General features: G+C 54.5%; 2 protein-coding genes across 16 annotated transcripts in view; one reads left to right on the top strand and one right to left on the bottom strand.

Moving 5' to 3' along the window:
* Window positions 1–25185, top strand: part of WIZ (WIZ zinc finger) — a 58170-nt gene that overhangs the window by 9250 nt on the left and 23735 nt on the right. Inside the window, exon 1 of one of the 15 annotated variants that reach the window (XM_074810719.1) lies at window positions 16410–16507. The exons of 11 other annotated variants lie outside the window; for them this stretch is intronic. The gene's annotated coding sequence lies outside the window, so the exon portion shown is untranslated. Of the gene's footprint in view, window positions 1–16409; window positions 16508–19878; window positions 19932–21307; window positions 21468–24407; window positions 24480–25185 lie in introns of those variants that run through there. 3 more of the 15 variants (XM_074810718.1, XM_074810717.1, XM_074810720.1) reach the window with 3 other exon arrangements.
* On the bottom strand, window positions 12999–16207 carry LOC141917498 (uncharacterized). Its single transcript, XM_074810725.1, has 2 exons — window positions 14181–16207; window positions 12999–14071 (listed from the first exon to the last, which is right to left on the bottom strand). Exons 1-2 carry the CDS (start codon window positions 14357–14359, stop codon window positions 13543–13545), a joined length of 708 nt encoding a protein of 235 aa, XP_074666826.1. The 5' UTR covers window positions 14360–16207; the 3' UTR covers window positions 12999–13542.

Raw genomic sequence — 25185 nt, 5'->3', positions numbered from 1 at the left:
GTTTGCCCATCTCCGCAAACACCAGTTGACTTAAAACCTTATCTTGTGGCGCAGGCGACCTGCTTGGTGAGTCCTGCTGTTATTTACCCACCATGAGGTGGGTGGGGAAGGACCACGTTGCATCTGGGAAGCTTTTCGGCTCTCGGTTCCTTCGCTGTGGTCAACGGGTGGAAAATTAATGTCAGGGGATGGATGTGGGTGTTTAAAGATGGTGTTTAAAGAAAGAGAGAGTTGGCGCCCAAAAAATAGCGAGGACTGTGTTGGGAAATGGAGAATGTCACCCTCTGGAGGGGTGGTGGGGCTCAGTTGGGGTCTTGGGGTGCTTTGGGTGGACCCAGCTCCAGCTCTGCTCAAGGACAGACTTAAGGGGATGCGGTCAGAGGGGCTGGGCAAGCCCCCGTCGCTGCTTCCACGCTCAAAAAACCAAAGCGAAATGGCCCAAAATGCCCCAAAATGGAGGCTGGTCTAAGGGTCTTGTGATGTGGGAAGACCCCCAACAACCTCACGGTTTTGGGGCTCTTCTGATGCCTCCAACAGCCTCATCGCGGCAGAATTATCCCGGCATCTGCCAAGCGCCACCGACCGTGAGCCGGAGGCGGCTTTGGCAGCGGCCGGTTGGTTTTCGGAGCCAGGCAAAGTCCGCGCCGCTGCCGGGAGGTCAAGAAGCGATTGCTGGGAGAAACGTTCCCCCAACGAGGGTGGTTTTTTGGGGCACTGCTGGCGCCGAGCGGTGCCGCTTGCGTGCCGGAGAGCGCCGAGCCGGTGCCGGAGGGATGGCACGACCCGTGAAGGATGGCGGCCGGGCTGGAGAGGAGATGGAGGAAGAAAACCCACGTGGCTGCTCGCCACGGTGCCGGCGATCGCGGCAAGCGAGCGGTGGCCGGGCTCGGCAGCGCGTGGGCTCGTTAGCGGAGGAGCGAGCGCCGTGGCGGCTCGGGCGGCTGCTCCGTTCTGCCCGACTGAGCTTTGAGCTCCGGAGGAGGAAGGAGCCGCTGCCGGGGATTTCCCATCCCCGGTCGTGGTACCTGAACCATCGGTTTCAACCGGAGGCACCGTGAGTGCTGGGGGCTGGGTGGCACATCCCATGGGGGGACCCTTCTCGTGGCTTTTCAGTGGCTTCATTTCCCCTCCTTGCTCTTGGAGGGGGGGGGGGGGAATGTTTCAGGCTGCTCACTGGGATTTTTTCGGGGTGCTGCGCTGCACAGGGGCTCTTTTAGAAGCGGTTTGGGTAACTCATTGTTGTGGACGGCACCAACGAGGCCAGAGATTCTACAACCTTCACCCCCATCGTGTTTCGGGGCTCATTCCCGTCCCCTCCCCGGGGTGAAGGGGCAGGGGGGGGTGTCCCTTCCCCGTGGGACCCAGCAAGGCGGGATCCGAATGGCCGAGCCTTTATCTCCAGGCTCCTTGTTTCCCGAATCGCCGGCACCCTTATCAACCCGCGCCCGGGGGGAGTTTCTCCTCCCCGTATCGGCGCAGGGATCGGTGGGGCGGTTGGAGCCGCGGTCGGTCACGGCCCGTGAACAGTTTTGGCTCGGTTCTTCCTCCCTGACCACGCTCACGGCATCGTGTTGGCTTGGGGTTGGTCCCCTCGGTTCCCCCCCTCACCCTGCCCCGGTTACCCGGCTGCGTGTCCCCGCCGGCGATGGAGGTCGGAGGTTTCAGCGGAGGTGATGGGGGGGGTCCCATGGGTGCATGGGGTGGGAGGAGGGTTTGGAGGGAGATTTGGTGGCTGGGGGAGGTGGGGGGGTGGGTTGTGGTTGTGCTTTCGGCTGCACGTGTGGGAGGGACGGCACCCGGCTCCTCCCTGTCCTTGGGGATGGTGCCATGAGGTCCCCGATGGGGGGACGTCCTGCTCTGGGACTGCTGGGGCAGTGGGGGGTGTCACAAGGCCCTGAATTTAGGGACATCCTGCTCTGGGATTGCTGGGGCACTGGGGGGTGTGACAAGGTCCCCAACTTGGGGACGTCCTGCTCTGGGATTGCTGGGGCAGTGGGGGGTGTCACTATGGTCCCCAATTTGGGGACATCCTGCTCTGGCATTGCTGTGGCAGCGTGGGGTGTCACCAAGGTCCCCAGAGCAGGGACAGCAGGATGCTCTGGAGATGCTGTAGCAGTGTGGGGTGTCACCAGGGTCCCCAGAGCAGGGACAGCAGGATGCTCTGGAGATGCTGTAGCAGTGTGGGGTGTCACCAGGGTCCCCAGAGCAGGGACACCCTGCTCAGGGCATGCTGTGACAATGTGGGGTGTCACTACAGTCCCCGTGGCATCGTGCAGTGCCACCAAGTCCCCGCCACGGGCTCCCCGCGCTCTGTGGATGGCAAAGCCCCGTAGGAAGTCGGTGCCCCGGGCTCATGTCCCCACCAGTGACCTTTGTCCGGGAGCTGCCATGTTAATTAACCAAATTAATCAAGGCAAAACGTGTGTTGGTTTTAATATGAGATGGGTAGAAGAGAGGAAATAGCATTTGTGGTCCTGGCGTGAGATTATCGACCTGAAATCTGCCGTTCCTGGCACTGGAGCTGCCAAATATGTCTTGATTTAGCCAAATCTTCTGTTTTATGCCTTATAATATGTCGAATTGCCAGCACGGGATCCGACTGAGCTGCGGAGCGTCAGGATCAGGCTCCTCTTCTGCTCCCAGTCGCGTCGGAGATGGGATTTGATTTGATCTCGATATCCCCGGTGTTGGCCCTGGCTTTGCAGGACCAGATTTTCTCCATCACCCGTTGGACTGGAAAGAGGTTCGACCAGGTGCCAAACTGGGAAAAGGCCCAGTTCAGGTACAAACAGCTCATGTGCTTTAGCTAAAAAGGACCTTTTTCATTCTAAAATGCTTTAACAACCCGCTGCCTGCCCGTGATGGGCACCCCAGGGCTTTCCTGTGCTGCAGGCGGTGAAACCTGGCCACAGGGTGGTTTATTCCCAATTTAGAGCTTTTTATGGTTATTTTGATTGCGATCACGGGGATGCCACTCTCGGTTTAGCTTGAGGCCATTTCTAGCTTTGGGGGGGGAAAAAAAAAAGCAGGGTTTTTTTAGGATCCAGGAGACTAAATAGATCTACCGTGTCTTTTTCTGGGGAGATGATACTAAAGGGCTGGCGGAGAACCAGAGCCCGCGGGCTTGTTCGGCACCGTACAACACCCTGCGCCGCCTTGTCCTCTTGGCAGGAGGTTTCTAGCAGGAGCAAACCCCCCCTCCAACCCTCCCACCTTGGGGGGAATCACCCCTTTGAGCTCCCCCAAAGATGCTCAAGATTTTACAGCACCAGGCAGCGTGGCTGCTGGGGAAGGCGGAGATAGAGAAGTTTTTACAGACTTTTTTTATCTTCTCTGTTCGAGAAGAGACGATGCGGCGGGAAGGAGGTAGGGAAGGCGCTCGCGGCACCCGGGTTTTAATTTATACAGGTCTGACAGGGAGGACAATGCCCAAGATGGACTGCATGTGGCAGGGGCTGAGGCTCAGCCTTTGTCCCACCTCCGTGTCCCTTTTGTTTCTCCACCTATTTTAGGTTCCCCCCCCTCCTCCTTCTCCTTTCTTTTTAATCCCTTCTTCTGTGTCCCCTCTCCAGCCTCTTCCCTTCCCCCTCCAGTCTTGACTTGCAAGAGCCGCTGTCACGGGCCAAGAGCCTCTTTTGATTCATCCCTCCGAGCCCCATTAAGGAGCTCTTGAAGTTGAGATCGCTCCCGGGAAAGGCCGATCCCGACGCTCGGAGATCCCCTCCCCTCTCCAACATCCACGTGCACAATCCGATTAGGTGTTTTTTATATATATATATATTTTAAATTTATTTTTTTTTTTCCCCTGCTGGAATGAAACTCAAGAGCCCACTTGAGCCCAGAGTCGCCCACAAGAGCCCGGAGGAGGATGCTCGGAGCCGTGTTTGCCTCCACTCCCGTCACCCCTCGATGCCGTCGGGAAATGGAGGGGCAGGACGCGGCGTTCCCGGGGCGGAGGTGGGCTCGGTGCCCGCTGCCCACGCAGGGAACGACCCCGGGGGAAGGCACTGGCTTGTCCCGACAGCTCAGCACTCGCCGGTCCCGTGTAGGTTGTAGGTGTTTTTTTTTCTTTTCAAATACTCTCTCGGAAAGTAATTAAATGGCAGAAATAAGCCACGAGGTGTGACAGTCACCGGTGCGACGTGTGTTGGGAAGCTTTCCCTACCCGTGTGTACAGCCTGGAGTAGTCTGGGGACAACCCATCCTTAGGTTGGCACTAATTCGGATTTTAATTGCCGCTGATGAATAACGATGCTCACCCGTTCACCCGCATCCCTTTCTGTGGTGCCGAGATGAGTCTGGTTTTGGGGTGCCACTGCCGGGAGGGTGATGTCTGGCTTAATTTATCTTAAAAAAGATTAATCTCAAACTGCAGGGCTCCATCTGTGACTCAGTTTCCCCTTTCAACCCCGACAAAATCCCGCTGCCACTGAGGGAGGGATCTGGGCTGTGCGCTTGGGTGACTTTGCAAAATGGGGAGAAATCCAGTGGGATTGGGGATGGTGGGAGTTCTGTGGCGTCCGTTCTTGCAGGCTCATGGAGTGTATCCTCAGTCCCAGCCTCTGAGATATTTCCACCTTCGTCATCGTTAAAGCTCATTAGATGTGGCAGTGGCTTTTCTAGGGGCGTCCTGCTAAATGGGAGCTGCTCTTCCAGCTGAACGCAAGGTCCTGCAGGGACTTTGCGGGATGAGGGAATCACCAGGGTGAAATTGCCTGAATCTGGGTCTTTTTTAGGGTTGGTGACAGCGGTGACAAATCGCTGTGGATCAGGCTGGCTCCTGATCCACGTTGATACATTATCCAGCTCCCTGCCCATGCTGGGGCGTCTCCAGGGGGTGGCTTTCACCCCCAAACCGTGCTCATCCTCACTGTGGGAGGTGGTGGATGAAAGCAGAACAACTCGCCGAACCCACTTCCCTCCTCTGAAAGTCCCGAGTATCTTTTCGGAGGGGTTGGGAGCGGGGAAGGAGCAGGGAAGAGGGCAAAGGTGGTTTTTCTTCGCTTGGAAGAACAAAGTCTGCGCAGCACTTAAATAACCGAACCGCCGCGGAGTGGATGGAGATAAGGAGGAAGCGGCTGGAAAAGCACCGGCGGCAGCTCGGTTGTACGGTTGAAATCAATAAATCCCAGCAGCGGATGGATGTCGGGGTTCAGGGATGCCCGAGCTGGATCCGCAGCTGGGCGCTGGGCTCGGGGTCCTGCTCGTGCTGGATCAAACCCTTCGGATGCCAGAAAAGCTGGATTTAAGCTGTGTGATGTGGTTTTTCCTGGCTTGCGCAGCGAGGATTTGGAGATGGAGATGTGCCAGCTGGTCCGCGGGTGCAAGATGTTGCAAAGGGCTGTGTGCGCTGCTAAAATTGGGTGGCAGGCATCAACTATTGCTGCAAATAGCAAATGTTTATGGGGTGCTTTGCATAGCCCCAAACTTTGGGGTGTCGGACGGAGCCGGTGCATGGCCCTGGATCAGGGTGTTGGGTTTTGGATGGAGCTGGGGGGTGGCCTTGAGTCAGGGTGTTGGATTTTGGATGGAGCTGGTGCACAGCCCCAAATTGGGGTTGTTGGGTGTTGGATGGAGCCGATGGGTGACTCCAAATTGGGGTGTTGGGTGTTGGATGGAGCCAGTGGGTGGCCCCAAATTGGGGTGTTGGGTTTGGGATGGAGCCAGTGGACAACCTCAAATTGGGGTGTTGGGTTTGGGATGGAGCCAGTGCACGGCTGTGCTCCCCACCGCAGCGTGTATGTGCTCATTAGGGCTTGGCAAAGCTCCCCCAGGACTTGTGCGCTGCAGAGCTGATCCAAACAGATCCACCACTAAAAAAAAAAAACCAACCAATAATTGCCATTTTTGAGCCATGCGTCGCTGTACACAGCCCCCCTCTGGAGATCTTCCCAGTACCTTTGCGCGTGGCCGGTCTGGTGATAAATAAGACGACTTTGTTGCGTTAATCTGGATGATGTTGAGTGGATGCGTGTGGGCCGGTTGCAATTTTGCGTTAAAATATTGAAAAGCATCTGCACCCTGAGGGGCACCCACCCAGAGCCAGGCTGGGAGCAGCTGGAGAAAGGGAAATGATTTTAGGATGTGGGATTTATTTATTTTTTTTTTTTAATGCTGGTCACTGGGAGCTTGCGCTAGGGACCTTCCGATGAAGCACAAATCAACCCCGTGAGGACATGGCTGGAGATGTGCTAAAATGGTGGCATTTGGTGGCAGCGGTTCAACGCTGTCCTCCAGGGAAGGTAAAGGATCCTGCACGTGCTCGAGATAGAGAACTCGTGTCTAGAAATTGCACCAAATAACAGTTTAACGGCATTTCAGTGCAGCTGAAGGAACATCTCTTACTTTGCTCTTGGTGGTGTCCTCCTGTCCCTGAGCAGGTCACCGGTGTCGGGCTTGTTTCGCTTTGGTTGCCAACAGCTACGAGCAAAGAGATGGAGAAGGGAAGTTGTGTTTGGGGCTTGCGCGATGGGAGCGTTGGTCTCAACAGCGGTTTCTGAAGAGCTATTTCTGCTGTTGCTCAACTGTTGGTTGAGTCCGTGCGTCCGTCTTGGTCTGAGCCACTCCAGCCAGTGTTTGCACAGCCCCGTGCTCAAGGAGACACCAAAAACCCCAAGGAATTGGTCCTTCAAGTCTTCTGGTAGATGTTTATGTGGTTTATAAGCCCAACCCTTAAACTCTCCCTTAACCAAGTCATAAATTCTTTGTCACGGAGTGTGTTTGAGGGTCTTGAGATGCTGCCGTCTGCCCCACCTCTTCCTGATCGTTGTTCCAAAGAGCATCTGGATGACCCTTCTTGGGGGTATGGACATGCAGATGAGAGGCAGGAGCAAAGACTTGGAACAGTTGCTTTATGGGAGCCTGGGAAAGAAAATTAACAGGATGAGGAGGTCAAAGTATACTCAGGCCCTGCAGTGCTGGGGTTTGTCCTAGATCTGGGCTTTGGTGGGGTGGTGAGACCTCACAGCACTGTCCTAGTTTCAATTATGAAGCATCGGAGCGAGTTTTAGGGGTGTTTTGGGGGGTAAACATGTCATTCTTGCAAGGTGGGTCCCCACGTGAAGTGCTCCAGTGTAGGAAATCACGTTTTGGTTTGATCTTGGGTTGAGCAGAGAAGTCCAGGTGCCTCTAAACATTTTTCTGGTGCAGAGCAGCTCACGTGTAGCCCATCCCAAGGTGTGTTTGCCAACTGCTGGGCCACTTTTTTATGGCCTGCCTTTGAACTCCATCCAGAAAAGATATGCAAATAGTGAGACCAGACACCTAACGGAGGTGCAGCTCTTGCTAATCTTGCTGTAACTCTTTGGGACAGTCCCTGGTGCCCACATCCAGTGGCCTTTTCTGAGGTTTTTTTTTTGTACGGGTGAGGGGCTGCTCCCAAAATTGTGGCTGTTTCCCAACGTTGTCGTCTTCCTCCCTTGTGTTGGGCTGAGTTTGAGCTGTTGGCTTTCCACCTCTCTCAACCGGGAGGTTGAGCTCACAGTCCCAGTAACCTTTCTTGCTAATTACTGCTTCGTCAGCCTCTTAGCCTGCAAACGGTGCCAGGAAAGATGTCATGTTGTTGCCTAGCAAATAAATAATTGAATACTTGAGTCCAAGACAACAGGCAGGGCTTAGCTGGAGCTGGGACATGGAGTACAGTTGGAAACCCTAAAGTTGCATGGAAAAAACCCCACGCTACGTCTCCTCCAACGCAGGGGTAACAACGCTCTCGGCCGTGAATCTTTTCCCAAAGACTTTTTGGGGTCGGTAGCTTTCTACCCGTGCTGTGGGTAAGCACTAAAATAAGGATTTGATGGCAGCACGAGGGTTGGGTTGAGTGGTTGCTCGTGAGCACGCCAACGTTGCTACGGGGTGGGAAGGTGGGTCATGCCGTGGTCCTCAAACGTGCCACTGAGAGAACGGAGTGAGTGTTCGAGGCGTTTTCTTGCCGTGGGTGGTCTTTGGCAACCCAAAACCGTGGCCCTGAATGAGCAAGGTCTGTGGCAACGAGGGGTCCTGCCTGGTGGCCCTCCTCGGCATGCTGGGAGGAGGTTCCACGCCCGCACCCGGTAGTGGTTGTCCAAGGCTCGGAGCACCTGCTGTGCCCGTCTTTCGGTGTCTATAAATAACCTCCCAAATCCAGCACCCCCCGAGCAGCCTCTCTCCCCTGTGCCGTCGCTCGTACTAACCAGGCCACGGTTTAAAAATAAGCCGGGGGCAACGCTGGGCACGGCCGTGGATTCTCTTGTTGCCTTGCAAAGTAGGACATGGCCCAATCCTTCTTCTCCACTGGGCATTTATGGGGAGGAAAGGTTCTGTGCTGGCGCAAGCTTGTTTTTTGGCCATGCAAAGCCAAGTTTTTGGTTGGGGTAAGTGGGGTGTAAATGTGTTGTGGCTGCAGCGTTGCGTTTTTCGGGGTGGCTTGCTTCTGTCCTACAGCCTGTTCTGCTCCATCCAGGCTGCCAGATACCTGGAAAACCTCAGCAAGTGGCCTAAATCTAATTTTTTTCCTCAATATTGGGGATAAAAGCCATTCAGGAGTGTGTAAGGGACAAGTGGCTGTGGCAATGACTCCTTTTGCAAGAGCAAACTGCTGCTGGGTCAAGCTGGGGATGGAGGTACCGTAACCTTCTCCCAACCCCAGTAGGAATGAGCTAATGCTTCGGCACGAGGCCACGTTAATCCTTCTCTGGAGTTTGCTGCTGCTGAGAAAATGAAACTCATGTTTGCACTGTGCCTCCTGCAGCACTGTGGCTGGTACTGTGGTGGATAACAAAAAAAAGGGGGGGTTTTAAGTATGTTAACAGCAAAAGGAGGACTAAAGAAAACATTGGTCTGTTACTTGATGAGGTTAGTCACCTCATAAATAGGGATGAAGATAAAGCGAAGACATTTCATGGCGCCTTCACCCCTGTCTTTAACACCAGTGATGGGCCCTGGGACCCTGTGGAGACCCATGGTTGGAGGGATAATCTCCCAGTTGACTTTGACCTTGAGTGGGATTGCTGCAACGACTGCATGCACAAGTCTGTGGCCCAGTGGGATTCATCCCAGGGTAATGGGAGAGCTGGACAATGTTATTGAGACTTTTCTGTTATTTATCAAGAGTCTTGGGACTCTGGAGAGGTCCCAGTCAACTGGAAGCTAGCAGATGTTGTTCCAGTTTCTAAGAAGGGCAAGAAAGATGTCCCTGGTAATTATAAGCCTGTCGGTCTCGCTTTGGTGCCTGGTAAAATTATGGAGAAGGTTATTCTGGGAGTTGTTGAAAAACACCTGACATGCAGTCATCAGTCAAAGCCAGCGTGGGTCCATGAAGGGAAAGTCACATCTTCCTCACTGAGTTATCATTTTGTGACAAGGTCTCGGCCTCGTGGATGAAGGGAAGGCAGTGGATGTGTATTTTGGGGGTTTTAGTAAAGATTTTGATACTATTTCAGAGTATCCTTCTGGATAAAACATCCAGCATACAGCTGGACATGGACACAACACGTCGGGTCGAGTTGGCTGAAGGGTTGTAGTCAGTGGGGCAATATCTGGCTGGTGGCCAGTCGCTAGTGGTGTTCTCCAGGGGTTCTTCCTCTCTTCAGTGTTTTTATTGATGACCTGGACGTGGAACTTGAGCGCACACTCAGTAAGTTTGCTGATGATACTCTATGAGGAGAAGCTGTTGATTCCCTTGAGGGTAGAGAGGCCTCACGGAGAGATCTTGATAGATCAGAGCGTTGGGCAATCACCAGCTGTATGACACTGAACAAGGCCAAATGCCAGATTCTGCACCTGGGATGGTGTCATCAGCGATGTACGTGTAGATTTGGGGCTAAGAGTGCAGCCCTGCAGAGAGGGATCTGGGGCTTTTGATGATGGGAAGCTCAACGGGTATCAACCACATGCCCTCATGGCCAAAAGGGCCACCCATATCCTGGCACAGTGTAGCGAACCGGTCAAAAGATGTGGTTGTCCCACATCTCGGTGTGACCTCACCTTGAGTCCTGTGGGCACTTTGGGGCTCGCAAAATCTAAGAAGGATATAAAAATATTAGAACGTGTCCAAAGGAGGGCAATGGGGGTGGTGAAAGGGCTTGTGAGGAGCGGCTGAGGATACCAGGGTTGGTCAGCCTGGAGAAGAGGGGACTGAGGGGTGACCTCGTTGCTGTCTACAACTTCCTCACGATGGGGAACGGAGAGGGAGGTGCTGATCTCTCCAGTGTCTGGCGACAGGACATGAGGGAACGGCTTAAAGTTGCATCAGGGGAAGTTCGGATTGGCCGTTAGGAAAGAGTTCTTCATGGAGAGGGTGGTCAGGCACTGGAAGAAGCTCCCCAGGGCTGAGGTCACGGCCCCAAGCCTGTTGGTGTTCAGGAAGAGTTTGGAGAACACTTAGATAAAGGGTTTAACTTTTAGGCTGCCCTGTGTGGAGTCAGGAGTTGGGCTCGATGATCCTTGTGGGTCTCTTCCAACCCAAGAGACTCTGTCCTCTTTCAACCCAGCTGGGGCTTTGCAGTTTTGGGGGAACCCAGATGGTTTTAAGAGGTGAAATTCTTGCCGCGGAATCATGATGTCCTTATTGTAGGAGAACTGGTGGCACTTGCCCCTCTTGGGTTTGTCTCTAGGGTGCATTGTGGAGCTGAGCAGCTGCTTCCCTTCCTCCCTGGTGGCACCATGTCTGGTTTGTCCTCCTTGTAGCCGTGTTATCTGGTGCGTTACTATAGTTTTGGGTGGTTTGTATGGTCCAAATCCTTCCTTTTCTTGCTGTCTCCCCAAAATGTGTTTATCTGTGGGAAGAGACTTCTGGGGCTTGGCCATCAAAGACAGCCAGATGTAAAAAAAAAAAAAAAACAAAAACAAACAAAAAAAACCCAAAACTAGTTTAATGATGGAGGAGGTGGGGAAAGTGTTTCCTCCAGCTTGTACCAGATCGTCCCTGCAGAGATGTCCAAGCATGACCCCAACCCTAAACCCTGGGTAGAGGCTGCAAATATTCTCAATTTATCGCCATTTTCCAGCAAATGTTGCTGGAGGCCGTTCCTTTCTTGCTCTTCCTGGGGGCGGAGTCCTTCTTTTCCACCCTGGGGTGTTTAGGGCCCCCCCCAGCCCCTCTCTGTGTAGGATGGTTGAGTAGAAGAAGGATCTCAGCAGCTTTTTGGGCTCCATCTCCTCATCATTGGAGCCTGGCGCATTCCTGCCAGCCCCGACATGGGGGCGAGGTGCTGCCAGGAGAAGCCATCCAGCAATTCTCCGTAACACCAGCACTTGGCACCGATGCGAAGCCTCGTGGTGGCTTCCCAGGGCTCCCCTGCCGTTACTTTCTAGGCGATTAAACCCCAATTTAACCATGCTGAAGCCAAAACCTGTTGGCAGATGGAGGAAAAAAAAATCGATGAGGGTGAAAGACGTGGAGTTGGAGGAACCCGGAGCAGAAAAGGGGACGGCGATGTGAATCGCCTGCATTCATCGCCGGTAAAAACACTACCACTTTTATGGGAGCAGCCGAGATCTGCTGGAAATTTAATAGAGATGGATCCAAACAAGATGAGCTTGCAACAGAGTCTGGATGCCTTTCAAGCAGCTTGGAGAGAAACTGTTCTTTCATTAGATGCTGGATGTGTCCTCTGCTGACGAGGAAAGTTTTCTGCTGCCCGTCACATAAATCTTGCTTAAAGCTGGATGAAGCAGAGCAGGATCTAGAGGATGAATTTGCTCAGAGGCCTGATAACTCTTTAAGGGAAATAAAATTAAAAAAAAAAAATAAAAAAAAAAGAAGAAAGGTTTTCAATGATCTGAAAAAAAAAAAAGAAAGGTTTTCAAGGATGGGCTTGGAATGGCCTCTGAAAAGGCTCAATTTGGGCTCTTAGCTGCCGGTAAAAGACTTGAATGGAGGGTTGGCACCCTCTAGGTGCTCTTTCTCACTTGCCTTTTGTTTTTAAAAGGCTTGATAATGGGGGAAATGCAGAATTGGAAACACCTCCCGTGTTAAACAGGCATTTGCGCTCTTGATTTGCAGAGGGTTTCTGCTGGGTGGTGCAGATGCTGGATGCAGGACCCGGCAGCGTCCCTCCGAGGGGGACCAGCGGTCCGCGATGCTCAAGACAATCCCCATCCCACCAGATGTGAGGGTACAGCCGGGGAGCCCTGAGGCTTTTAAGTGGTAAAGAAATGGCCAAATTTTACGGAGCATCCATACTGGGTCCGTTGGCTTGCTTGAAAATACTTTGGGAAATGGCTTGGTGCTGCCCCGGCACGCTTGGGGCTGTACGAGGCAGGGATGGTTAAGGAGAGCTTGTGAAAGACGCCTTTTAGGGGGCTCTGGGTGCCTTTTAGGGGGCTCTGGGTGCCTTTTAGGGGGCTCTGGGTGCCTTTTAGGGGGCTCTGGGTGCCTTTTAGGGGGCTCTGGGTGCCTTTTAGGGGGCTCTGGGTGCCTTTTAGGGGGCTCTGGGTGCCTTTTAGGGGGCTCTGGGTGCCTTTTAGGGGGCTCTGGGTGCCTTTTAGGGGGCTCTGGGTGCCTTTTAGGGGGCTCTGGGTGCCTTTTAGGGGGCTCTGGGTGCCTTTTAGGGGGCTCTGGGTGCCTTTTAGGGGGCTCTGGGTGCCTTTTAGGGGGCTCTGGGTGCCTTTTAGGGGGCTCTGGGTGCCTTTTAGGGGGCTCTGGGTGCCTTTTAGGGGGCTCTGGGTGCCTTTTAGGGGGCTCTGGGTGCCTTTTAGGGGGCTCTGGGTGCCTTTTAGGGGGCTCTGGGTGCCTTTTAGGGGGCTCTGGGTGCCTTTTAGGGGGCTCTGGGTGCCTTTTAGGGGGCTCTGGGTGCCTTTTAGGGGGCTCTGGGTGCCTTTTAGGGGGCTCTGGGTGCCTTTTAGCGGGCTCTGGGTGCCTTTTAGGGGGCTCTGGGTGCCTTTTAGCGGGCTCTGGGTGCCTTTTAGCGGGCTCTGGGTGCCTTTTAGCGGGCTCTGGGTGCCTTTTAGCGGGCTCTGGGTGCCTTTTAGCGGGCTCTGGGTGCCTTTTAGCGGGCTCTGGGTGCCTTTTTAGTGGATGGACATAGAGCAAATGCCTTCCCTGCCTGAAGCAGGCAGCAGGCACTGGAGAGCAATTATCATTTAGGAGCTGGTGTTGCATCTCGAACCCATTCAAACCTCAGCGTTTTTTTTTTCTAAAGCGTGTGAAGGTTTTGCTGAAGGTTTTTCCGGCCTCAGAGCAGGAGGTTTTGGGTTTGGGATTGCCATCCTGGGGCCACACGGGGTTGGTGTTGTCCCAAAAGGTGCTGTGGGCTGAGCATCTTCGGTGCGAGTGATGCTGAGAGGTGGCAGCTCGCTCCAAGCGTGGCGGGGGAAGGAGCAGCGTCGTCTTCCCGACCGCAGGATCAGCCCCAGATTTGGGGCGCTGAGGGTCTGCCCTTGCACCACGGTTTCATCGTGGTTCTGTGGGAACCTCAGAAATACCACCAGAGCCCGAAATCCTGCAAATGTTTGGAGTATTCTGGGAAGTCTGCAGCACTCTAGAGCCTGGGAGCAAGTGCTCAGCCCTGAGTATTGGGCTCGTACCACCACTTTTTGCCTTTCTCTTGGAGGAAGCGCCGCTCAGAGCTTTGCCTCGCCACGCCTGGAGCTTTTCAGATGGGTCTGGGCTCTGCGTGCCCCCACGCTGAGGCTGGGAGCAGGGCACAGCTCTGGTGCATCCCCCCCAAGAGCTGAGAAAACCCAAGTATAACTTGTGTCCTCTGGCCGGGGAGCGCGGGGAGGCTGGAAATAAGAGCAAAGCTCCTCGCTGGGAAAGTGTCGGGTTCCCTCTCGGCTGTGCCAAGCTAAACAAGCCACGCTGTTCGTCTGCTCGCAGCAGAAGAGCTGGTTTTCCCTGTGGTAGCCCTTCCTCACACCTGTTTTGGTTTCGGTTAATCTCACTTGTACACCAGCGATGAAACCCCGCGCAGGGTCTTGGCACGGGCTCCTTGACCCGTCGTGTGCGGAGTTTCGGGGAGAAACGGGGGGTTTTTCTGCCTCGTTAGATTTGCCGGAGGTTTTCCAGCGGGGAGCGGATGCCTGCGGAGCGAGTTCAAGCTGCTGACAGCAGGCTGGCTTTTCTCCGCTGCCTTTCAAAGTCGTCCGTGAACTGCAGGTTGCAAACCACAGCTAGATTATTTTTTTTTCTTCTAGTTTTTGGTGGTGTGTTTTTCTTCCCCCCCACCCCCCGCCCCCCAACCACACCGTTGGTGACTCACAGCTCCCATGTGATCGCTGAGTGCAGCAGGTCATCTGTCATCCAGCTAACAAGCTTCTCATCCCGTTGCGGTCGATCATCCCTGTCTCTCTTCCGATTCCTGGGATTACTCCTGGCTTTTTTGGCACAATATCCCCATCCTTTTCCCTCGGGGTGCTGCTGCCCAGCTCTCCTCCACATCGAGGACCTTTCTAATGCACCCTTTGGGGGCAGGAGCAGGTATGGGACACCACCGGTGGCTGCTCCTTGGGCTCTCCAGGAGGCTCGTTAGTGCAACCCCTCAATGCTTCCTTCTCAGTTGAGTTTTTGCCCCCATAGATGTTTTTTCCGGTGGCCTTCAGGATCTTCTCCAGATCTTCCTCTGCGTTCATAGGTCCTGCTGGGTTTTATGCTGATGTGTTGCTTCTCCACCTTGAGTAGGTTGGTCCCACTTGGTCTCCAAAGCCCTCACAAGCCCCCACCGTTGGGTTTTGGTGGCCAAAACCATGGTGGAGACCCCCCCGATGTCCCTGGGCTGCTGCGGGGACATTTTCTAGCTCTGTTGGTCATGGAAGGGTGCGGCACTTCCTCTGGGCAGACGGCTCGTCCTCTCCTGGCTCCGCTCTTTGGCTCGCAGACTGGCAGGTTGGCCTCTTTCTTGGAAAAGAAACCGCGTGTTGCTGCGCAGCTGTTTCTGAGAAGATGACGATGCCCAGATGGTGGTAGTTTGGGAGATACAAATTTAATGTTGTCTTCTGGCCACCCTTGGGCAGCCCTGACAAGTCCTCCAAGGGACCGCGCTGTCCTGGGAGAGCTGAAGGGAAGCGTTCAGAGCTGCGGTGTGGCTCCCATCCAGACACTTAACATCTCCTTTCCACCCCAGTGGGACTTCTCCGGCCCTTGGTGACTGGTGAGATGAGGCATCTCATCCCTGGCTTCATCTTTTTACTTTTCGATTGGAGCTCAACAGCAAGACGGGGTCCCTGGCAGAGCAGCTTTGGTGGGCGAGGGAGTCATCCCCCGATGCTCTTCTCTCCATGGAGAGGTGCCGGTGCTCACGATGGGATGGGTGCCCGAAGGTACCAGCTCTCCTGCATGTCCACCTTGAGGTCCTGCTGCTCCAGCTCGGGTGTAATGCGGCGCTCACCAGCCCCGCACTGGGACAGCGTCTCCAGTTAAGCCTCGGTAGAGTCCTTCACCCAGATGTTTATGCGAAATCTGTGAAATTGTGGCAAGCTCTCAGTGACCATAAACATCCCGGGGAGCAGAGCCAACATCTTGAGATGTGTCATGCTTCCTACAGCTCCGTCTTCCAGAAGCGCGCGAGGCTTCCTGAGCTCTGCTGACTCGGGCGGCTTGAACTCGAGCCCATGCGCACGAGCCAACAGGCGCTGGCCTAGTTTAGTTTAGGTTTTTTTTGGTGTTTTTTTTTTCTTCTCCAGTGTGAGCAGTTTGTTTAAACCCAGCTGTCCCCGCAGGACCCCTGCCCTCTTGGCGTGAAAACTTGGGTGCTGTCTCAAGAATCGACAGCGGCGCTGGATGGGTGACTCTATTGCTGAGCCAGGCTCGAGGATCTCCTGGGTGACTCTTTGTTGCTGAGCCGGGCTCAAGATCTCCTGGGTGACTCTTTGTTGCTGAGCCGGGCTCGAGGATCTCCTGGGTGACTCTTTGTTGCTGAGCCGGGCTCGAGGATCTCCTGGGTGACTCTTTGTTGCTGAGCCGGGCTCGAGGATCTCCTGGGTGACTCTTTATTGCTGAGCCGGGCTCGAGGATCTCCTGGGTGACTCTTTATTGCTGAGCCGGGCTCGAGGATCTCTTGGGTGACTCTTTATTGCTGAGCCGGGCTCGAGGATCTCCTGGGTGACTCTTTATTGCTGAGCCGGGCTCGAGGATCTCTTGGAGGATGATGCGTTTGTGCGTTGGGAATGGTGTGTCTGAGCAGGAGCGTTGCTGCTTTTATCGGTGATCAGTGCTGGGAGAAGTGCTTGACTTGAGCGTTAAGTAGCCGGTGGGTGGCAAATCTCTGAGTTTTGCATCAGAGGAGCAAGAAATGCGGCGGCCAAGCACACAACGAAGACATTGCATCCCATGAAACCATCTGCTCAGCACACGGAACAACCCAGGGCTCGCTCGATAACGCAGAGGTCTTGCCCGGAGAGGTTCGTGCGGGTTTTTGTACGGATACAACACGCACTGATCTGTCCAGACCGGCAAGAACGAGCTCTGGAGCCGCTGGATGGAGCGTGCCTGGGCACAGCCGAGCCGACAGCCAGCCAGGGTGCCGGGTCTGCATTTTGAGGGGAAGAGTTAAGCTTGGGCGTGACAGCAGTGGCAGGGAAATCCTGCATGGTGAGAGCCAAGCGAAGGGCGACCAGGGCTGGTGGTGTTGGGAAACCCTTGGTGGACAATGGGTGCTGGTGGGGTCGGAGCCATTCAGTGTTTTTTTTCTGTGTCCGCGGTGCATCGCTCGGCCTCGCTGCCCAAACGGGATGTTGGAAAGGAGTCGAGGGGTGGGGGGTCTTGCATGCCTTGCTCCAGGTCACTGGGACGAGCTGGAGCTCGCTGGGATGCTGAGTCAGCACATCCAGCACCCTCCCCTTGCAGCAGTGCCGTTCCCCACCTCCGTCTGCTTGCAGAGACCACTTCCTGAGCGGGCGTTGCCTTTCTAACTGCTCGAGGGAGAACCGGTTGCGATAGCGGGGACAGGATAACCCCGGACCGCTGCCGGTGACGGAGGCCAGAGGGATCCGCTCGTCCCCAAGCACGTGGTAGGACGCTGGGCCACGCGCCTACAGTCTCGTGTGGGGTTTTGGGGTCTGCAGTGTCCAGGCAGGGTGAAAGTAAATCCTGTTTTTCATCTAGAAACCAAACAGGGGACCCAATAGATGGGACTGATTCCGTGCAGGGATGTGATCCTGTGCAAAAGGAGGGTGGGTTTGGTTTTAGGGGAAGTGGGAGCTGGGGGGGAGACTGGTGCTTGTCCCAACACCCACCCAGCGGGAAGGATGGGCACTTGGTGGCTGCTTCAAGGTTTCCTTGTGCCCATCGAGACCCGTGGCCATCACTGCGTGTTGTTGGTGGCTGGGGAACACGGGGCAGCTTCGGCCCGGAGCCAACGTGGTCTCTGGTCTTCCCCTCTGGGAAACGTCTGGGTGTTCATCCTTGCTCTGTGGCTCACAGTTGTCTTAAATTTTTCTAGCAAAGCTGATAGTGGGGGGTTGCTGGTTTCGGTGGTGTCTGAAGGTCCTTGTCTCCTGCTCTGGAGTTCCCAATAGTGTTTTTTTTCTCTTGCCAAGAGCTTTTCAGACTTGGTGGGACCAGGATATCGTGCCTTTCCTCCAGGTTGTCCTGGTGTCTCCCCATAGCCTTGGGTTTCCCATGAAGCAGCAAGGAGAGCCAGTCCCTGACCCATCCATCATCCTGACCTGCCCCTCCAGCCTCTCAGAGTTGTTTTATGGCCCCCCCCATCCTCTTCCCATGCTGCTGTTTCAGCTGATGCTCCTGTGCTCATGGGGCTTCCGAAGCCCCAAGTGGGGCCATCACTTGAGGGACGGAAACGATATTTGATTATTTTGTTTTGCTCTGCAAATCAGGCATGGGCCAAGGACTTGCTGAAGCAAAAGGCAGGAGGTTTTGGCTCCTTCTCCACCAAAATCGCTTTATCTTCTGCTTGCACAAGGCTTTGGGGGGGGTCTCTGAGACCCCACTGAAGGCTGCTACCCCTTGAAGTTCAGTTATTGGGGGACAGTTTGGTTGTTTGGGTCTGGATCAATACTGGGAACAGTTTTTCCCAAAGCTGGGAAAAGAATATTTGGGGTGCTTCTTGTTTAGCCTCAACATCTTTCCGTGTAGAAGGGGGATTTGGGTTGGAGAGCTGATGCCAAAGCACGAGCAGGTTTGGAAGATCTCCAGGGGTGGAGGTACCATGGTGTCCTGGGGGCAGCCATCCTGCCCCCACATACAAAACAAACCCAAGGAGGGGAATCGTGCTGATCCCCGGCCTCCCAAACGCCTTTCGGATGTCTTGCGCCCGGCCTCTCTGGTGGAGAGATCCCACATGAGTCACCGTGTTGAGATAAGCGTCAAGTTGCGGAGGAGAAGAGCTCTGACCCGCTCCTCTGGCAGCCCGCTCTGTCCCTCCCCCAGAGATATCTGCAGTCCTTGGTTTTGAGCCCAATCCTATCTCTTCCAGTGTTTCTCCACTGAAATGGCTCAAAAAAAGGGTGGAGCCGGCGCAAGGGATGACTGGGACGCGTGGTGCTGGCAGGAGGGATGGCACCATGGCTGCCAGCGCTCCGAGCACCCTTTGCTGTGGTTTTGGAGCTGGTCGAAATTCATGCTGCCTGTACCCTGCCTGCACATTGCTGCCTCCTCTTTTGGGTCATCTCCAGCATTGCTAAGCAGCTCGAGGAGCTGGAGGGACCACGTACGCATAGTTCTGCTCGTGCTGGGATTAATACAGCTCGGTGTGGCCTTGGTGAGTCGGTGGGGGGATAATTTGGTGGAAGGTAGCACCGGCGCAGTAAAAAACGAGGGATCCTTTGGCTGGGGAGCACCGAGCCGTGTCCCTCCAGGATGCTCTTACCCCTGTGTTGAGTTTTTCACCCCATTATGGAGCTGAACGTTGTTCTTTCATCAGCAGAATCTGCTTCACCCCCCTTGCAGCGATGATACAGAGTCCTCCAAGCTCCTGAGTCCAGCTGCTGCCCTGAGCTGAGCAAAGTCCCAGGCCAGAGCGTGGGTTAAAGCACAGGCAGCTCCCAGCGGTGGGTTATTTGTTATTCATCCTGCTGCCACGAGCTGATCCCCTTGTGTGCAAGCCCGCAGCGTTCATCTCCCGTGACTAGAGCAGACACGTTGGGTCCATAAGATTTTATCTGCTCTGCTCTTCATGCTCTGCTGTCGCTTGGACCCTTTGCGGTGCCTTTTCCTGCCCGTGCAAAGTCCAGCAGCAGAAATACCAGCACCTGGATGCTGGTTGCACAACCCTGGGCGTTTCCAGCCCTTAAATACACGAACTTCCAGCACCCTGCGCCTGCAGAGGGGTGAAGGGACCCGCGTCGCTCCCGGGAAGCCCAAGCAGAAGCGAACGTGGAGCTGCCGGTGTCGCGTGAACGCAACGACACCATCCCCGGCTCCGTCAGCAGCCAGCTAAGCCCGAATCAGATGAGACGCGATGTGCTGCCAGCACGTCGTGCTTTGAAGAGCTCCTGTCCTCAAGGTCACCTGCCTGCAGGCTTAGGAGCGGCCTTAAATACTGCCCTGAACTGCCACGCAGCGCAAAGGAGAAAGAAACGTGTCTCGTTTCTATCTGCAAACGGCCGAGAGCTTTCATCGGAGCAAGACCTGGAGCTACACGCAGGAAAACCAACCCCAAACGTGCCCGTTTTGAGGAGGAAATGTGAAGTTCGTGTATCCGGCCAAGCCCTCCCCCAGCAAAGCCTGTCCTCACGCCAGCTCATCTGTATTCAGGAGCACGAGCGAAAATCTCCAGCTTGCTTCTGGCAAGCCACAGCAAAGGGTCGGAGAACGCCATCGTCTCGCCTGGCTCCGGGGAGAGCGTTTGGACGCTTGCGGGAGGTCGTGGGTGAAATGATTTCTGCTGGAGAGTGGCTGTTGAGCCCGGCATTGCTCTGCGCTTGCTTGGGATGGAGGAGCAGTGTCTGCCCTGGGGCAGAAATACCATCCAAGAGCTTGAATCTGGCATGGGTGGCCACCCAAACGGCTCCAGGCTGAGCCTGACGCACGCGGAGCACCCAGTTTGCTCATCCAGGTGCTTTTGGTGGACGGGGGGATGCTGGTTGTGCGAGGGAAAAGCTGCCGTGGAGCATCTCATGGTGCTCGTGCAAAGCCCTGCCTTCCCGTGGGAGCTGTCAGCCCTATTTAGAGTGAGTTGGAGAGGAAAGAGCTGCCAGTTGCACCTTTTTTTTGCAGGATCTCCATGTTCTGCTTCTCCTGTTGCCCTCTCTCAGCCCGGAGCCACGCGCTTGTGCCCGGGGATGTCAGGATTGCCGAGCAAAAGCGCTGCCGGCACCTTTGCCCACCGAACGCCGCTGTTTGCTCTGCAAACACAAGCCCAGCTTGGGTTGGACCTGCCGTGGCTCTGCCAGCATGGATGGGACCTTGGAGAGGTGGTCTCACACGGCTGCTTTGGGCTGGAAGAGCCAAATTTGGGGCCATGGGATGGATGTAGAGATGGGCTGGGATGTGGGAAATGAAGCTCCTGTTTCCCCGCATTTCCAGCGAGCTTTTGGGGAACTAAATAGCTCCTACGGTGCTGGGGGCTGGAACCCGCCCCTTATTTCTTGGCCATCATGTAGTCCTGGGTGACTGAACATTTCCAGCGTGGGATTCCTCGTTGTGCTGGTAACAAACCCATCCGATGCGGCAGAAATCCCCGTGGCCAGGCTGGGTGGTAGCACGCCGGTGAACACCGAGCTGCTCGCCCGGCCACCGCTTGGCTCCGGCACCACCACGGCGTGGGGCCACGGTGTTTTCCTGCGGCTGTCGAGCACTAATCTCACTGCACGGGCCCATTTGTTGGTTTTTTTTTTTCAGCACTGCCAGTTGCTCTTGTGTTTTTTTGGGCCATGAAAGGCCACGTGTCAAGCCAAAATTTTTTTTTTTTTCCAGGTTATTTACAATATGCAGAAGTTGTATGAGCTGCTCATGCCAATGAACGATTCTTCTGGTACCTTTTGGTCTCAAATTAAACACCCGAGATTAAAGTGTGAGCCTTAAGTAGGAGCTAGTCTTTAATTCCAGAGCTAAACCATGCCTTGCGACATCTTGTGTTACTCGGAAGATGATGCAATAACTCACCCCTTGCCTAATACCATTGCTTAAATGGCAAGGTCCCTCAGCCCGGCTGTAGAGGAGCTAAAATATCTCTTTTTGCCTCATTTTCAGTTCATTTAGATAGCTGGAAAAAAAACAAAGCCTGGGAGAGCATGTGGAGGCTCAGCTTTTTGGAGGTGCTTACCTGGTTTTGGGGGTTCTTGGAAGCCCTCAGATTGCTCAAAAAAGTGGTATTGTAAATTCCTGTCCCATTTGCTTCATTTTTGATTTTTGAAGAGTCCAGTTGAGGTCTAAACCAAGTCATCACTCTCTGGAGGAGCTTTTTTTTAACCTCCCTTGACTGGAGACTGGTTCACCCCATCCTCAGACCGATGTCGTTTGGAAGTGCTGGTCGTTCCGCAGCAGGAACCCACCTGATCTGGGAGCTGCTGGAGAGCTTGAGTTGGAGCTGAGTCTCCCTCCTCATCCTTTATCACCGAGCTACGAGATGTGGAAAGCACGTGGAGGTCAGGTAGGGGTCCTTCCTCCCATCTTGGAGGACTGTGTGGAAGGGAAACCTTCTGTTGTATTCAGGGGATGGAGCTGTATGCAGTTGGACAGCTTTTGAAGTTTGGGAAATAATACTGGTTTTTAGATTTTAGTTTTCTTTAAATTGTCGCCTCTTTATGCTCTTCTAGACTGTCACTAGACATTTTTTGGGAGCTGGGTAGAAAACTTCCAGGGGAACATAGTTTCTCAGTTAAACTCTTCAGAAGAGAGAACCTCTCCCTGTTTTGAAGTGGTCTAGTGTCTTGATGGAAACCACCATCCAAAAGACCACTTGGCTTTACAGTCTTGAACTTCCTTCTTCAGGTTTTTAATTCGAAAGTCACAGAATAATTGAGGGTGGAAGGACCCTCCAGAGGTTTTCATCCCACCCCTGTGCTCAAAGCACAGCCAACTTCATAGTTAGGTTGCTCAAGCCCTATCAAGTTGAGTTTTGAGCATCTCCCGGCATCCCCCACTCTCACACGGAAGAGCTTCCCATGTTGTGACTTCCTTGTCCTCTTGTTGCGTGTGTCCAGGAGGAGTTTGGCTTCGTTTTCTCTACACCCTCCAATTAGTGGCTGTAGGCAGCACCTTCTTGCTCTCATCTTGAAGCAGAACGAGCCCAACTCCCCCAGCCTGTCTTCATCCATCACGTCCTCCAGTCCCCGATGGCTGGGGACCTTCATTGGGCTCACTTCATTGGACGTTGGATCTATCAGCATCTCTGTGATCTCCTGATGCAGCGGGGCAACCTTGCTCATGATCACAGCTGCCGTTTGGTGTTTCGTTAGTCTTAAAATACATGTTGAGTAGCTCCAGTACAAAATAAACCAGACCCTTTGTGTAGGAAGCATCTGTCATCCGAGCGGTGACGTGGAGAAGCACCTCAAGGTACATCCTGGTGGTCTTGGGGGTGGTGGTGAAGGTTTAGGCAAAATTTTTGCACCCGGATACATGATTGAGCCTCTTGAGCATGTTGCTAACCTCTGCTTATCAACCCTGACTGTGACAGCCTCGATGAGTCAGGGCTTTTATGTCTCTTCTGGAGATGTTGGTATTTGTCTGTTGCTGAATTTGTCTAGAGCTGGGTCCACCGTGTTGAGGAGACTCCTGGTCTCCACGTAACTGCTCCCGTACTGGAAAATTCACAGATTTTTCCCTTTTTCTCTCATTTCTTGTGTGTGTTTTGGCCACGGGCTCATGTGATGGCTCGATTTTGAAAGTGTCTTGATGTCCTGGCCGGGTTGTTTTAACTCTTGGGATAGAGGAAAAACAGCGGAGAGACCCGTGACCCCGATACGAGGGTGCTTGACCTCTTGGAGCAGAGCCTGCGAGTTCAGAAATGAATTCTGATTTGCCACGCTCTCTCGGGAGACGCTGCAGCCGCGCTCCTGTGGTTAGAGGAGCAGCTCTTGCTGGATTACCATAGAGGGTAAATTTGAGCCTCCTAAGTCCAAGACATTAAACTCCCTCATCTCTCGCTGTTTCCAAGAAACCAGGATTTGCAGGGAGTGCAGTTACGTGCTCATCAGGAGAAAGATAAATCACCGCATGTTTTCCTCTAAAGGAGACAGTTTCTAAAAATAGGAGCGGTGCTGGAGCTCTGGAGAACAAAAGAGTCCCTGGAAGGCTCCTGCCACTGTCTTTTCTCAGTGATCGGTGCTCTCTGCCCCTCTCCATCCACGCGCTGGGGATTTATGGGTTTAAAATCTGTTGATTTGGGAGAGCTGGGTTTTTTTTCCCTTGTCCTTTCCCCCAGCGTTCCCACCCTGGCCGGTTGGTGACTCAGGCCTTCCTGAATGAATGCTGCTGGTCTTCTGTGACCTTGGCAGCTTGGCCCTGGATCCCGCTGGCCATTTCCGGAATAATTTTGAAGCCAAAAGGACCTGATCTGGGAGCCAGGGACGCTGCCACCTCTCTGGGACGGGCTCTGACAGCGCCGACGCCAGATAAATCCTGGCAACGTGCGTGATCCCAGCTCTGCATCTAGATGAAAGTGCTCCAACCCCGTCATCTCTGGATGAGACCTACACGTCGGAGATGCTCAGCCCTAAAAATCTCGCCTCTAGGGTGGCTCACCTAAGATTTTCAGAAGGACAGGAAGCCAACCCCGGCTTTTCATGTCTCTCCTCTGCTTTCAGAGCAGGTCCTGCCCTGTCTTCCCCATCTCCATAACCAGTGTGGTGGCCTGAACACCGCGTTCCTCCTGGTTTTACGGCACGTAACCAGTAATCCATAAAATAAATGCAAACTGTGAGTGACTGCGTCCATCCTGGAGGGCAGTTGGGGCTCTCACGGGCTGAGCCCGCAGACCCTTGCAGCAAACCCCATCTCCTTGGCCGTGTGTTTCCAGAGCACTCCCCATTTCCTTCCCAGGCCGTGCAGCTCGATCCTGCTCTCTCTCATCTTTTTGTTCAACATTAGAGGCTCTCTGGGTCCTTGGTCGGTGCGTGGTGGGGGCTGAGCTGCTCTTTGCACGTCCATAAGCCCCAGGCATGGTCTGTGCTGGATCTGCAGCCTCCACCAAGCTGTGGACGCCTCCTTCCCGTGGCCTCTGAGTTATTTCCACCACACTGGTGAGCCCCAGGCAACTCTTGGGCTGCTGGGCATCCCATGACCCAAGATGATGATGATGATGATGGGAGCAGGGACATGGGACAGTCCCTTGTCCCAGCAGCACATGTGCTTGCCTAGGGCTGGGCTGCTGGGTATCCATGACCCAAGATGATGATGATGATGATGAGGGGAGCAGGGACATGGGACAGTTCCTTGTCCCAGCAGCACGCTTGCTTGCCTGGGGCTGGTTTGCAGCAGGAAACAATGTGGATTCACCCAGTTATGCCTCAGCTTCCCCAGCTCCCAGCCTCACCTGTAATAACAAGCCAGTCCACGTTTTCCACACAGGTGACGCGTGGCCGGAGGGATCCGGCACGAGGAGCGAGACCCCCACGTCCTGCCCTGAGCTCAGCCCCGGCTGATGGAGCCTCTGGGCCAGGTAGATTCCATCTAGACATCTTCATCGGATGCAGCCGAAGGCTTTCCTCCTCTTGAGGATGTACCTGGGTCTGATAGAGCTCGGCAGACCCTACAGATCTTCAGGAGGCGTTTGCCTGCCTGTCGCTGCTGCCTGAAATCCTGCCTTGCGTCTTCTCGTGAGCAGGTTTGGAGGTGATTTAACCCAGGAGCCATCCTGGGGGTTCAGCAAACCCCGAAGCGAAGCTCCTCTGAGTCCCAAATGATGCTCGGGCAGGCAGAGAAGCCCTGCGTGCCGGTCCAAGGGCAGGGAAGTGTGCCGGCGCCGGGGAGGCTCGTGAGCCCCGTCTGTAGAGCCGGGGGAACCAATCTTCTCCGTAGGGTGGACCAAGACAACCCTTGTCCGGCCGCTCGGCCGCGGCTCCGTGCCGGATGCCTCCCAGGCGAGCAGGGGTGGCGGGAGCACGGCCAGCGGCGTGTGCATCTTCCCGTTAAACTGCTTAGCTGCAGGAACGATTATACATCAAATAGTTGTGCGCGGGATTAAACCCTCTTAAGTGTGGCTCGGAAATCCTCCGGTAATCCAGACCCGGCTGTAGGAGGGAAGGACGGGCAGCAGGAGCGGAGGGGGTTTATCTGCTGGGAAAGCTTTTTTAACACACAAAAATAATCACTTTATTGCAAATTGCGTTGAAGAAGCCTCACTTGGGCACTGACCTTGGAGCTTT

Source organism: Strix aluco, chromosome 38 (genome assembly GCF_031877795.1).
Source record: "Strix aluco isolate bStrAlu1 chromosome 38, bStrAlu1.hap1, whole genome shotgun sequence".
Classification (NCBI taxonomy): domain Eukaryota; kingdom Metazoa; phylum Chordata; class Aves; order Strigiformes; family Strigidae; genus Strix; species Strix aluco.
Note: the sequence above shows the minus strand (reverse complement) of the source record. Positions and strands in the feature narration are given on the sequence as shown.

Bases quoted from the DNA above. Each gene is read 5' to 3' on its own strand.
- LOC141917498 (XM_074810725.1), bottom strand. From the start codon at position 14,359: ATGTGGAGGAGAGCTGGGCAGCAGCACCCCGAGGGAAAAGGATGGGGA. The intron at 14,072-14,180 runs GTGAGTCACCAA...TGCAACCTGCAG, and splicing joins TCAGCGATCACATGGGAGCT to TTCACGGACGACTTTGAAAG.